Source organism: Vanrija pseudolonga, chromosome 1 (genome assembly GCF_020906515.1).
Source record: "Vanrija pseudolonga chromosome 1, complete sequence".
Lineage (NCBI taxonomy): Eukaryota > Fungi > Basidiomycota > Tremellomycetes > Trichosporonales > Trichosporonaceae > Vanrija > Vanrija pseudolonga.
This window is the reverse complement of record NC_085849.1, coordinates 1,192,087-1,202,718: the sequence shown is the minus strand read 5'-3', so window position 1 is coordinate 1,202,718 and position 10,632 is coordinate 1,192,087. Positions and strand designations below refer to the sequence as shown.

At 61.3% G+C, this 10,632-nt stretch overlaps 6 protein-coding genes and 1 non-coding gene across 7 annotated transcripts; 4 read left to right on the top strand and 3 right to left on the bottom strand.

Moving 5' to 3' along the window:
* Positions 1-125: 125 nt before the first annotated feature.
* JMJD7 (JmjC domain-containing protein 7) lies at positions 126-1,449 on the top strand. The gene is made up of 5 exons (XM_062766912.1): positions 126-191; positions 230-325; positions 359-853; positions 895-1,129; positions 1,181-1,449. Exons 1-5 carry the CDS (start codon positions 131-133, stop codon positions 1,365-1,367), a joined length of 1,074 nt encoding a protein of 357 aa, XP_062622896.1. The 5' UTR covers positions 126-130; the 3' UTR covers positions 1,368-1,449.
* On the bottom strand, positions 1,446-2,415 carry RPS21 (40S ribosomal protein S21). Its single transcript, XM_062766911.1, has 4 exons — positions 2,357-2,415; positions 2,062-2,118; positions 1,873-2,012; positions 1,446-1,656 (listed from the first exon to the last, which is right to left on the bottom strand). Exons 1-4 carry the CDS (start codon positions 2,358-2,360, stop codon positions 1,594-1,596), a joined length of 264 nt encoding a protein of 87 aa, XP_062622895.1. The 5' UTR covers positions 2,361-2,415; the 3' UTR covers positions 1,446-1,593.
* A 282-nt stretch (positions 2,416-2,697) lies between these two features.
* Positions 2,698-4,688, bottom strand: sll1024_0 (UPF0187 protein; the record flags this gene model as incomplete). The annotated part of the gene is made up of 9 exons (XM_062766910.1): positions 2,698-2,797; positions 2,835-3,077; positions 3,162-3,296; positions 3,336-4,012; positions 4,052-4,182; positions 4,218-4,253; positions 4,298-4,454; positions 4,513-4,584; positions 4,632-4,688. 9 exons carry the CDS (start codon positions 4,686-4,688, stop codon positions 2,698-2,700), a joined length of 1,608 nt encoding a protein of 535 aa, XP_062622894.1.
* A 432-nt stretch (positions 4,689-5,120) lies between these two features.
* On the top strand, positions 5,121-5,192 carry LOC62_01G000476. Its single transcript has one exon. It is a non-coding gene; the product is annotated as a tRNA-Asp (tRNA).
* Positions 5,193-5,277: 85 nt separating this feature from the next.
* Positions 5,278-6,420, bottom strand: psiR (Psilocybin cluster transcription regulator). Its single transcript, XM_062766909.1, has 3 exons — positions 5,861-6,420; positions 5,607-5,807; positions 5,278-5,558 (listed from the first exon to the last, which is right to left on the bottom strand). Exons 1-3 carry the CDS (start codon positions 6,410-6,412, stop codon positions 5,385-5,387), a joined length of 927 nt encoding a protein of 308 aa, XP_062622893.1. The 5' UTR covers positions 6,413-6,420; the 3' UTR covers positions 5,278-5,384.
* A 433-nt stretch (positions 6,421-6,853) lies between these two features.
* On the top strand, positions 6,854-7,451 carry LSM6 (U6 snRNA-associated Sm-like protein LSm6). The gene is made up of 3 exons (XM_062766908.1): positions 6,854-7,015; positions 7,101-7,214; positions 7,265-7,451. Exons 1-3 carry the CDS (start codon positions 6,889-6,891, stop codon positions 7,294-7,296), a joined length of 273 nt encoding a protein of 90 aa, XP_062622892.1. The 5' UTR covers positions 6,854-6,888; the 3' UTR covers positions 7,297-7,451.
* Positions 7,452-7,646: 195 nt separating this feature from the next.
* On the top strand, positions 7,647-10,438 carry NHX1 (Endosomal/prevacuolar sodium/hydrogen exchanger). The gene is made up of 9 exons (XM_062766907.1): positions 7,647-8,003; positions 8,056-8,227; positions 8,306-8,380; positions 8,418-8,494; positions 8,536-8,742; positions 8,784-9,025; positions 9,063-9,265; positions 9,303-10,198; positions 10,248-10,438. Exons 1-9 carry the CDS (start codon positions 7,930-7,932, stop codon positions 10,318-10,320), a joined length of 2,019 nt encoding a protein of 672 aa, XP_062622891.1. The 5' UTR covers positions 7,647-7,929; the 3' UTR covers positions 10,321-10,438.
* The last annotated feature ends 194 nt before the right edge of the window (positions 10,439-10,632 follow it).

Sequence of the window (10,632 nt, the reverse complement as noted above, 5' to 3'; positions counted from 1 at the left end):
ACGAGATGGACGCGTTCGCCGGCACGTGGCGGCCAAAGGCACCACTCAAAAGTCTGACATTGACAACAAGCGACGCCGAGATTGAGGGTAGAGGCGCTCGAGGCGTCGTCCAAAACACTGACAGAGAGCAATGCCAGTCGACGAGAGTGTCCTCGAGGCGTACCTCGACACACTGGCAGAGGACTATTATGGTGCGTGGAGGAGCTCGTGGCGTGCCAGCTGACAGCAGACCTCCAAGCGCCAGTGCCGGACCAGCTTCCATCGTCGCCCTCGGCGCTCGCTGCCTTGCGCATGGTCAACAAGGCGCACCCGACAGTGATATACGGTACGATGGAGCGATAGCCTTCCCTAATGCCAGGCTTTAGCCCGATCACCCCTGGCGTCGAGCGCGACTGGGACGCGCCGGCGACGTACAGCGGTATCCAAGGCGACAAGGAGGTGACCATCGCTGTGACGGACGACGGGTTGGCCGACTCGGTGCGCGTGCTCGCCGACGGCAGCACGACGTTCGTCAAGCCGCTCGATGAGCGCATGACCATGGCCGCGTTCCTCGCGCGCCTCGGCAACTCGCAGGAAAAGGAAGCCCTCTACCTCCAAAGCCAAGACGGCAACATCTACCGCGCGGAGGCGGAGCGCGAGCCCGAGCTCGCGCCGTTCCAGGCCGTCGTGCAGCGCGATATCCCCTGGATGGCCGAGGCGACCGGCCACTCTGCCGAGGCGGTCAACCTCTGGGTCGGGACGAGCGCGTCGACGACGAGCTTCCACCACGACCCGTACGAGAACATATACACCGTGCTCAGCGGCAGCAAGACGTTTACGCTCGTGTCGCCGATCGACGGGCTGCGGCTGGACCGTGTGTGCGCTCGCTGCTGGGAGACGCTGACGCCGCCGCAGAGCGCTTCCACCCGCCGTCGACGCTCGTCCGCGGCGAAGGAGGCAAGCTCGAACCCCGGCCTGACAGCGAGCCAGCACACCCCGTGCCATGGGTACAGGACCTGCAGCTCCCCGACAGCGTGCGCCCGCTCACCATCACGCTGGAGAAGGGCGAGAGCCTGTACCTCCCCGCGGGGTGGTGGCACAAGGTCGAGCAGAACGAGGGGCCGAGCGGGCTGGCCGTGGCGGTCAACTAGTGAGCTGGCTGACGCAGTGGTGTGCTATCATGAGCTCACACCACGCCCAGCTGGTACCCCGCCGAACTGCGCGCCGAGCGCTACGCCCTCGAGCGGTTCGCGCAGCGCGTCGCGCGCACTGCCGGCCGAGACGGCGTCATCCCCTTGCCTGAGGACACGCTCGACGACGGCATCTGGGGCGACGACTCGGACGTCACGTCGGCGGATGAGTGGGACCCCAAGGACTGGGGCCGGTAGTTGCGGCGATGGGGAGCAGACACAACAGTACGACGACCACACGACAGCATCAGTAGATCACAGCCAGAACCACCCCCATATGCTAGGATGCAATCTGCATTTTTGATACAGCGCGATACGTCTTCACGAACCGCGTCCTGCAGACCTCGCGGCCCGCGGCAAACCGACCAGAATGATCAAAATGACGACCTATGCATACACCCGTCCAAACTCATGCAGAGAGCATTTATCGGGAGTAGTTCCAGACGCCCTTGAGGACGCCCTCCTTGGTGGCGATGCGGTTGATGGACTGGGCAGGGTTAGCTGGGTGCAAAGGTAGGATGGAGAGAGGGTCTCGTGCGACAACGCGGTAGACGAGGGAAAAGCAGGTCTCGCTCACAGCAGACTGGCGCGTACCAGTCGGCAAACGAACGCTCGACCTTCCCTCGTCCTCGTCGGCGCCGCACGCGAGACCACCTTCCCCGCTTCGCCGGCCGCAGGCCGGCTCAGCTCTTCGCAAACTCACGTCGTCGGCCTCGCCCTGCGAGCGGACCTGGCCGCAGAGAGCGATGACGGTGCCCTGGCCCTTGATGGCCTTGCCGTCGGCGTCAACGTCGGCGACGGTGATCTGGACCGAGGCGTGGTCCTTGGCCGTGATGAGGCGGTCTGGGGGGGTCAGGCGCGGTTCCATTGCGGGTTCTTCAAGTCCACTCACTGGTCGCCGAGCAGTGGCGGGGGATGTAAAGGTCAACGAGGACACCCTTGTCGTTCTCTGCGCGGGGTTAGTGTTCGTTCGGGGTTGTCCAGCCTGCCGTCGTCGTCGTTGTCTGTCGTGCCGTGTCCGTCCGCGCCAGCCTGTGCCATCTTCTCGCCTGTCCTCCAATCCTTCAGTTTCCCTCCCTCCATTGTCGAACGAGTCCGAGTCGAGCTTGACGGCACAGGGCGACGGCATGGCGGCGGCGGTCACGACCTTGACGACGACGGCGACGGCTTTGGCGCTCTCGACGCACCCATTTTGAATGATTTTGTGGATAAGGAAGGAGCGTTGTCGATGACCACTTTGGTGAAGAATTCGGCGGCGGCAGCGGCAGGCAGGCAGCGAGTGAGCGAGTGCTGGGTGCTGCTGGACTGGGCAGGCAGGCAGCCTGGCTGGGCGTGTGCACCCAAACCCTCACCCAGGCAGACTTGCAAGCGGGACCAAATCTACCTCGAAACTGTTCGGCGTTTTTGAGTTGACGGGATTTGGTACTTGCCACGTGAAGTGGCGGCGATCATCTCACTAAGCGACTGAAGCGAGGGGTGCAGTTAACTGATCTGGGATGCATACAAAGAAGCTCCTACACATGCACTACTACTCTCCGTCCTCGTCGTCAATCTTGCGCTGCGACGCAGAGCGGGTGAACACAATCTCCTCGTCGTCGTCGCCCTGCGGCAGCTTCTCGATAATAGCCCTGCGCGAGTCAGCGCCGCTCACACCACCACACTCACTCGCACTCGCACAGCAGCTCGGTGCAGAACAGGTCGAGGTTGAGGTCGCTTGGGTCGGTGCCGAACGGCTGCTCGATCTGCGCTGCGATGCCCTCGACGCCGCACAGCGTGAACGCCGTGCAGGTCACGATTGGGATCATCTTCCAGCCCAGGCTCTCGACGAGCACGAACGGGAGGCACAGGAGATACAGCGTCACGCACTGCTTGAGGTGCACGCAGAAGACGTAGGGGAGGGGCGTTTGGCTGTGGTCAGGTGGGGCATGCACTGACACGACTTACACACTGCGGTGTCAGTGCTCACCCCCTACGCGGCACCACACCACTCACATCCGCTCCATCGAGCCCAGCTGGTTGGTCATGGACTGCACGAACCCCTGCATCGCGTTGAACCCCGCCGGGCCGATCGCCTCGAGGCATCCCTGGCGCCTGAAGCGGAACAGGCCGCGGCTGATCTCGTGTGCGCTGGGGTCGTCAGCGTGCTCGTGCTTCCGCACAACTCACATGATCAGCGGGAGCCCGACCTCAACAAGGCGGCCGAGGCCGGCCACCGACTGTCTGTCGACGTCGTCGTTCGTCCTCCGGATATCAGGCCTCACGCCCGACTTGATCAGCGGCGTGCGCTCGTTGAGCGTTGTCGTCGACTTGGACGAGGACAGATACACCGTGTTCTTCACTTCCACCTCGAGAACCGGTCTCACGCGCACAGCCGTGGGCCGGCGCACAGGCTTCTTCTTCTCGCCACCGATCCATGATGACACCGTCTCTGGCTTGTTGTTCGGTGATGCGGAGTACGACTTGGACACGGTGCGCTTCCTCGGCGAGCTGGACCCGGATCCGCCGGACCCGCCGATATTCTCCTCCTCGTCGCCGATCGACACTGCGGACATGGAATACGACCGCGGGCTCATGACTGTCGGCGCGTCGAGGATGTCACCGCCGCCCACTGCCTCTTCGTCTGGCGGGGTACACGCCCCCATTGCCGACTCGAGCAGCGCCTTGGGGAGCAGCGCCTGCAGATCGGCATGGTGCACGCCGCCCTCGGCGCGCAGGTAGTGCTTGGTCGCGAAGACGAACCCTACGACGAGGCGGATCAGCTCGCGCTTGCGCTCCGTCAGCGCGTCGCGGTCCATCAGCGGTCCTTCCCCTGGTGGCGGGGGCACGACGTTGATCCAGATGACCTGGGGGTTGGTTAGGGCCGTCGTCTAGCTCGCACCCACGCGTGCCAGGTTGCGGGCATTCGACAGCAACATCGTAAAGTCCTTGCGGCCCCTGGAGACGGTGATCAGCGGGGGTCTGCGACGTGGAACGTACTCTGCATAGCGCTCGTACGCTGTCGAGTTGCGGAACACTGGAGTGTGAGCTGGGTACCGAGGGCAGACGTACCAAGCAGCAGGCCGACGACGACAGAGAGCAGGGGGACTGAGTGGTCAGATGGCAATCACTGGCTCAAGTCATCTACCCACCGACGTTGTTGGTCAAGGCTACCTGCTTGCCGTAGACGACCGACGCGAGCGCCACGCCGGCCGCAAACAGCGTGATGAAGAGCACGGGCCGGATGACGATGGGGATGATGGAGGGGCGGTAGACGAGGACGTCGTCGAGCCAGGATATCTTGGAGAGCTGCGAGCGAGCGAGTCAGCCATCGCAAGTGCCTCCCTACGCCTGCTCCCCCACTCACCCTCGGCTTGCTGTCCTCCACCGTCTGCATGCGCAGGAGGGACGCCAGCGTCCTCCTGTTCGCTGCCCCGCCCTGCCGCCGCCGTCAGTGCCGTCCAAAGCCCGCGCGCGACGACGCACCATGCCCTTGGTGGTGGTGTGCTTTGCCTTGTGCTTGACTGGCGTCGCGTCGTCCATGCTGGCTGCGGCAGCGTATGGGTGTGAATGCGATGTGCGATGAGATTACAGTCGCCGTGTGCTTTAATGGGTCCTAGGCTAGTTGGGCCCCGTGCGCATCACGCGTGACTACGGCCACCCGGACACGTTTATCGCCGCCACAACAACAACAATCGGTCACGAGGTGGAGGTGAAACGCGTAGGTGGAGGCACACAAAGGACCCAGGCATGGGATGCGCAGGCGGCCGTCGTCGTCGTCATAGGCACACGGCAACCTAAACCACGGGAAGGAACGCTGCAATCCCTCAGCCCTCAGTGGCACGTCGCCTTCGCCCACACAACGAACCTACACGATCATCAGACAACATCACGGCAGTCAACACCGACGAACCTCCGCTTCTTGCCAGCTTATGAGCGTGCGAAGTTGCTAATCAGCGTGTTAACACAAATTTGTTCCCGTTCGTATAACGGCTAGTATGCTCGCTTGTCACGCGGGAGATCGGAGTTCGATTCTCCGACGGGAAGTTGATTACTCTTTTGCTAATGGACGCATCCTCCTTGTTTGGTCCACTGCCACACCACACACACACAGTCCGCTGATCCTTGTGCTGCCAGTCCATTCATCTGCTCCAAACACGTAACGGTCATCGCCCGCCTCTCTACACATACAACATCGCCTCGGCGTCTAGTCTGGAACAACCAGCTTCACAGCTCAACTCATGCCTCCTGCTCCGCCAGCTTCTTTTTCAGCTGCTCGATCTCGGTCTTGAGGCGATCCACCTCGAACTGCGAGGCCGCCGCGCGGTCCTCGGCCTCGCGCCACGACGTCTCGAAGCGCATCGAACGCGCGTGCTCCTCGGCCAAGCGGGCTTGCGAGTGCACGAGCTCGGACTGGGAGGGTTAGTGGCTGCATAGAGATCCATCGTCAGCCACACCCACCTGGATCGTCTGCTTCTCGCGGTCCTTGCTCGTCAGCTCCTCATCAAAGCGACCCATCTTGTTCGCAATGTCGCCCAGGTAGTCGGCAGCGCGGCGCAGTAGCATGCCCTTGCCCATCTTCTCACTGCCGCCGGGAACGAGACGCGCAATCTCGTTGATTCCGTCGTTGATGTTCTCTCGCCGCCTGCGCTCAACCTCTTTCTGCGGGACTGTCAGTAGAGCCCAATGTGGCACCAAGCCATAACGCGACGCACGTGGCTGTCCTTCTTCATCTTGATGGGGTCGATGGGCTCGCCATTCTCCACGGGGCCGACGATTATCTCTTCTCCATCGCGTCGCCGCTTCGGGCGGCCGACGAGCCTGCCCATCTTGACCACACCATCCTCGCCCACCTCCTCGTTGTGGCCGCCCTCCGCGCCAGCCTCGAGCGAGTTGATGGTGAACGCGTCGTCGTGGCCGCCGTTTGTCGACTGCTGCTCGAGGACGCGCTCGCTCTGGCCGGCCGCTTCTAAGAGCTCGCCGAATCTCGCCTCGCCCGTGGCCGTAAACAACGCGTTACCCTGGTCACCGTCGACGTTGAAGCCGAGCAGCCCGCCATCGTGGTCATCGAGCACGTGCTGGGCAAAGTGGGTGAGGGGGTTCTGCGCCTCGGTCTCGACGCTGTTGAGCGTGACGGGATGCAGCGACGGGTCGAGGTTTGCGAACGGGTCCTCGGAGGCTTGGCGCGGCGAGGTGGCGGCCGCTGCAGAGGGGAGGTCGCCGTCTTTGGCGGGGCTGGTACCGCCCTGCGCGGTCGCGAGGGACATTTTGCGATGGCTTGCGGGGGAGGGGGGAGGGAGGGAGGGTGCAAGAAGGGTTTGTACACGCGTTTGAGATGTGTGTGTGTTGGTTGCGCGCGTTGTGGATGCTTGGATGGGTGTCTCGGTGGGTGGTCTGGATGCCTGATGTCACTTGGCGGGGGGGCCGTGGGAGAGATGGGAGTCGAGTCAGGTGACTTGGTCAAGACGTCAACATCACCTTGGCCGCTGCCGTCCTTTAAGGGGCACACCTGTGATGGGTGATGATGCTTGCGCCAGGTAGGTCACGCACGGTGGATGCTACTACCGTTTGATCCCGCAATTATTATTCTTGGATTTATCCGGTATCATTTATCCCATCATGCACCCACCCCACCCAGCGTCACCGCAGCGTCCCAGCCAGCGACCAACTCCTGTTGTTGATACGAGCTCTCCTCCTTCCTTCCTCGTCTTCATCTCACACCACACCAACTCACTCACACACCATGGACTCACCATCACCACAATCGGAGGGCCAGGACCAGCCCATCGTTGGATCCCCTTCCGACTTCCTCAAGAACATTGTCGGCAAGAAGGTCAAGGTTCGCATCGGAAACGGCATCGACTACCACGGTAAGTGGCGCGCCTCGACCAGGGCCCAGTGGCCACGATCATGGCCTGCTTCCCTCCAACTGACACACACTGACACCTTCCCTAGGCCTCCTGACCTGCCTTGACGGCTACATGAACGTCGCGCTCGAGGACACGGAGGAGTGGGTCGCTGGCCGCTTGACCAACCGCTACGGCGACACCTTCCTTCGCGGCAACAATGGTGGGTTCAGCTACCTGCTTCTTGGAATACCAGCTGAGCTTACCCCGCAGTTCTCTACATCTCCGCCCTCGAGGACTTGTAACGAGGATGTCGTGACAATGGCATCGACGAGGGACAGAAGAGTCGAGGCGTAATGAGCCGCAGCGGCCATCGATAGAGGCTTGGCGGCGGAAGAAGCTCCAGGGTCATCTCATAGCAGGCGAGAGAAGCTCACCACATGTATAACATTGCATCGAAGGGGAAGCTGTACATGCTGTACACCTCTTGCAAGGCATCGATGGGTTTGTAGTACCAGGAGGTCCAGCTCGAGATCAGTTGGCTTAGACAAGGTTTGATCCCGCGCCTTCCTTTCTCATGTCGCGTTCCGCCTCGGTGACGCGGTGACGATTACAATCTCCACGCCGCTCACGACGCCAACTGCGACGCATACCACGCCCAGCGATCGATCCTCGACCTTCCAGCGTATCGCGTCTTGTCTTGCCTCTTGCACAACACGGTTACGACACCACAACACGTCGTCGACAGCAGCTGGTAGCATCCAGATACGAGTAACAGGCCGATTCCAAGACCAGGCTCGATTGATCAGACGCTGCGACCGCAGCTCTCAGCTCGGCGACGAGCCACCCAGCCACTACACCCTCCCACCGCTCGCGCCTCCCACACGTCCCATACACAGAGGCCCAGCCGCACACTGGCCGCACGATAGCCCACCACCATGATGGCGGGCAACAAACCCATCACCGAGCCGCCCGAGGCCATCGACCCCATCAACGAGGAGTTCTACGCCTCGTGAGTTGTTGCGGCATCATGGGCGCCCTTAGTCTGAGTCTAACGCGCACAGATGGGGCCTGTGTATCCTCTGTGTGCTCCTCATCGGCGCGCTCTGCACCTCGTACTACCTCCAGATCAAGCGTATCCGTGCCGTCCATGAGACGGTCGTCTCCATCTTCGCCGGCATGCTCGTCGGCCTCATCTTCCGCCTCGCGCCTGGCCACCTTATCCGTGAAATGTTTGTGAGTAGCAGTAGCAGCTTGGGCATGACGATGGACGTCGAGCACGTCATGTTCGTTCTTCACGGCTGACACGACCAGGCGTTCAAGCACACCGTCTTCTTCAATCTCCTCCTCCCGCCCATCATCCTCAACTCGGGCTACGAGCTCAAGCAGGTGCGTCTGGGCCCCGGCGCGTACTGATGAACCAAAGGAAAACTTCTTCAGGAATTTTGGAGTCATCCTCACGTTTGCGTTCTTGGGGACGTTCATATCAGCCGTGGGCATTGGGTAGGTGACGTGCTGGAGGTGCGCTGTGCTGACGCGCCAAGTGTCTTGGTCTACCTGTGGTCGTTCCTCGGCTTGGAGGGCTTGAAGTTTAGCCTCCTCGAGTGTCTAATCTTCGGATCAACGCTGTCTGCCACGGACCCCGTGACGATTCTGGCCATCTTCAACTCGGCAAAGGTCGACCCCAAGCTCTATTCGATCATCTTTGGCGAGAGTATCTTGAACGATGCCGTCTCTATCGTCATGTACCAGTACGTTGTGGTTGCTAATGTGGCGGGAGCTGACTCTCTAGGACGCTGTCCCACTTCCACAACCAGGAGATGCAGGACATTTACGTCTCGACGCTGTTCCACGGTGTCGGCATGTTCTTGTTCTCGTTCCTCGTGTCTATGGCACTTGGTGTTGCCTTTGGCCTCGCTTGCTCGCTTGGCCTCAAGCACTCTCACCTTGCGAGCTACCCCCAGATCGAGAGCTGTATTGTCGCCCTCGTGGCTTACACCAGTTACTTCTTCTCCAACGGTCTGGAGATGAGCGGTGAGTGAATGGATGCGTGTTGTGCTGATCGTGTCAGGCATCGTGTCCCTCCTGTTCTGTGGGATCACGCTCAAGCACTATGCCTACCACACAATGTCGAAACGCACCCAGCGAACGACCAAGTACATGTTCCAAGTTCTCGCCCAGCTGTCAGAGAACTTCATCTTCATCTATCTTGGATTGAACCTCTTCACCCAGGACGTTCAGGTGTTCAAGCCCTTCTTCATCCTCGTGTCTGCGGTACGTTTCTGTGGAGCGACGCACGGCTGACGCTCAGATCGCTGTGATGGCTTCGCGTTACGCCGCCGTCTTCCCTCTGGCTGAGCTCATCAACTGGATCTTCCACACTCGTGGCCAGCGCTACGAAGAGCTTCCTCACTCTTACCAGATGATGCTCTTCTGGGCTGGTCTCCGCGGAGCTGTCGGCGTCGCACTCGCCACTGGCTTCACTGGCCCCAACGCCGACGCCCTGCGCACCACTGTCCTCGTCGTGGTCGTGCTCACTGTCATCGTCTTCGGTGGCACCACAGCGCGTATGCTCGAAGTCCTCGGAATCCGCGTCGGCGTCGAGGATGACGATGACAGCTCGGACGAGGAGGGTGAAGGCTGGACCAGCCACCATGGCAACATTGCGCTCCAAGTTGGCCCCGGCAGCCGCCGTTATGCTGGACAGAATGGCCAGGGCATGTACAGCGAGGACGACGACGTACCCTTCACCTCGCCGCTCGACTCGCCCTTCCAGAGAGGCGTTCGCCTGTCTGGTTCGCGCCACTCGTCACAACGTCCTCGTCTGGCGCGCGGCGCCTCGGCGGCAGGCTTCTCTACCAACTCTGAAGAGTCGGACGAGGAGCCTCTCCCAGCTGCAAACTACGGGGACCCTGCCGAAGTTGACGCTAAGGCAGGTACCGCTGGACCATCACGAAAGGGCATGATCTTCCGCGATGGCCAGTGGTTCACTGCTCTCGATGAGCGTTACCTCTTGCCCCTGTTCTCCAACTCGGTGACAGCGCGTCGTCACCATGCCAAGAAGGCCCAGAAGGCCAGCTCTACCGCGCTCAACGAGTATGACGCGGGTTCTCCTCGGGATGCGTCACCGGACCCAACCCCTGGCAGCGCACAGGACACGGAGAGCGAGAATGGCAAGGTCAAGGCAGGCGTTGGCAGAAACTTTGGGTAAGTCGGTTGCGTACTGCGACCAGAGTCATGCTGATGTCACTATCAGCGACCTCTTCTTTGCGCGCACAGACCCGCCGAGTCGCCCTTCTTCGCCACCGCCGGGTGAACCCCGTCCTTGAGCAAGAGACGGACTATAGAGACGAGAAAAGCCGAGCTGTTCTCGATGCACGGGCACTTGTGCTTGCCCGTAGTGAATGTACTTTTAGCCATAGACATTCCAATGCACTTGAGTGAGACGTGACCGAGCACTGGTGCGAGTGGGAACAATGGTGCCAGTTGATTGGCACAATGGGGTGTGCGAGGAGACTGACGAGCAACGGCTACTGCCGCCGCCTCCGCCGAAGCCGCCACCCAGGAGGAGCATCCACCGACCACCCCCCACCCTCCCTCCCCTCTCACTTGGCTGTGGTGTTTCATCACTACGCCTTGTC

Bases quoted from the DNA above. Each gene is read 5' to 3' on its own strand.
- RPS21 (XM_062766911.1), bottom strand. The intron at 2,013-2,061 runs GTGAGTGGACTT...TGACCCCCCCAG, and splicing joins CCGCCACTGCTCGGCGACCA to ACCGCCTCATCACGGCCAAG. The intron at 1,657-1,872 runs GTGAGTTTGCGA...AACCCTGCCCAG, and splicing joins CGCAGGGCGAGGCCGACGAC to TCCATCAACCGCATCGCCAC.
- JMJD7 (XM_062766912.1), top strand. From the start codon at position 131: ATGCCAGTCGACGAGAGTGTCCTCGAGGCGTACCTCGACACACTGGCA. The intron at 192-229 runs GTGCGTGGAGGA...AGCTGACAGCAG, and splicing joins ACTGGCAGAGGACTATTATG to ACCTCCAAGCGCCAGTGCCG. The intron at 326-358 runs GTACGATGGAGC...CCCTAATGCCAG, and splicing joins GCACCCGACAGTGATATACG to GCTTTAGCCCGATCACCCCT.
- LSM6 (XM_062766908.1), top strand. From the start codon at position 6,889: ATGGACTCACCATCACCACAATCGGAGGGCCAGGACCAGCCCATCGTT. The intron at 7,016-7,100 runs GTAAGTGGCGCG...CACCTTCCCTAG, and splicing joins AAACGGCATCGACTACCACG to GCCTCCTGACCTGCCTTGAC. The intron at 7,215-7,264 runs GTGGGTTCAGCT...CTTACCCCGCAG, and splicing joins CTTCCTTCGCGGCAACAATG to TTCTCTACATCTCCGCCCTC.
- NHX1 (XM_062766907.1), top strand. From the start codon at position 7,930: ATGATGGCGGGCAACAAACCCATCACCGAGCCGCCCGAGGCCATCGAC. The intron at 8,228-8,305 runs GTGAGTAGCAGT...TGACACGACCAG, and splicing joins ACCTTATCCGTGAAATGTTT to GCGTTCAAGCACACCGTCTT. The intron at 8,381-8,417 runs GTGCGTCTGGGC...GATGAACCAAAG, and splicing joins CGGGCTACGAGCTCAAGCAG to GAAAACTTCTTCAGGAATTT.
- psiR (XM_062766909.1), bottom strand. From the start codon at position 6,412: ATGTCCCTCGCGACCGCGCAGGGCGGTACCAGCCCCGCCAAAGACGGC. The intron at 5,808-5,860 runs GTGCGTCGCGTT...ACAGTCCCGCAG, and splicing joins AGATGAAGAAGGACAGCCAC to AAAGAGGTTGAGCGCAGGCG. The intron at 5,559-5,606 runs GTGGGTGTGGCT...TAACCCTCCCAG, and splicing joins GCGAGAAGCAGACGATCCAG to TCCGAGCTCGTGCACTCGCA.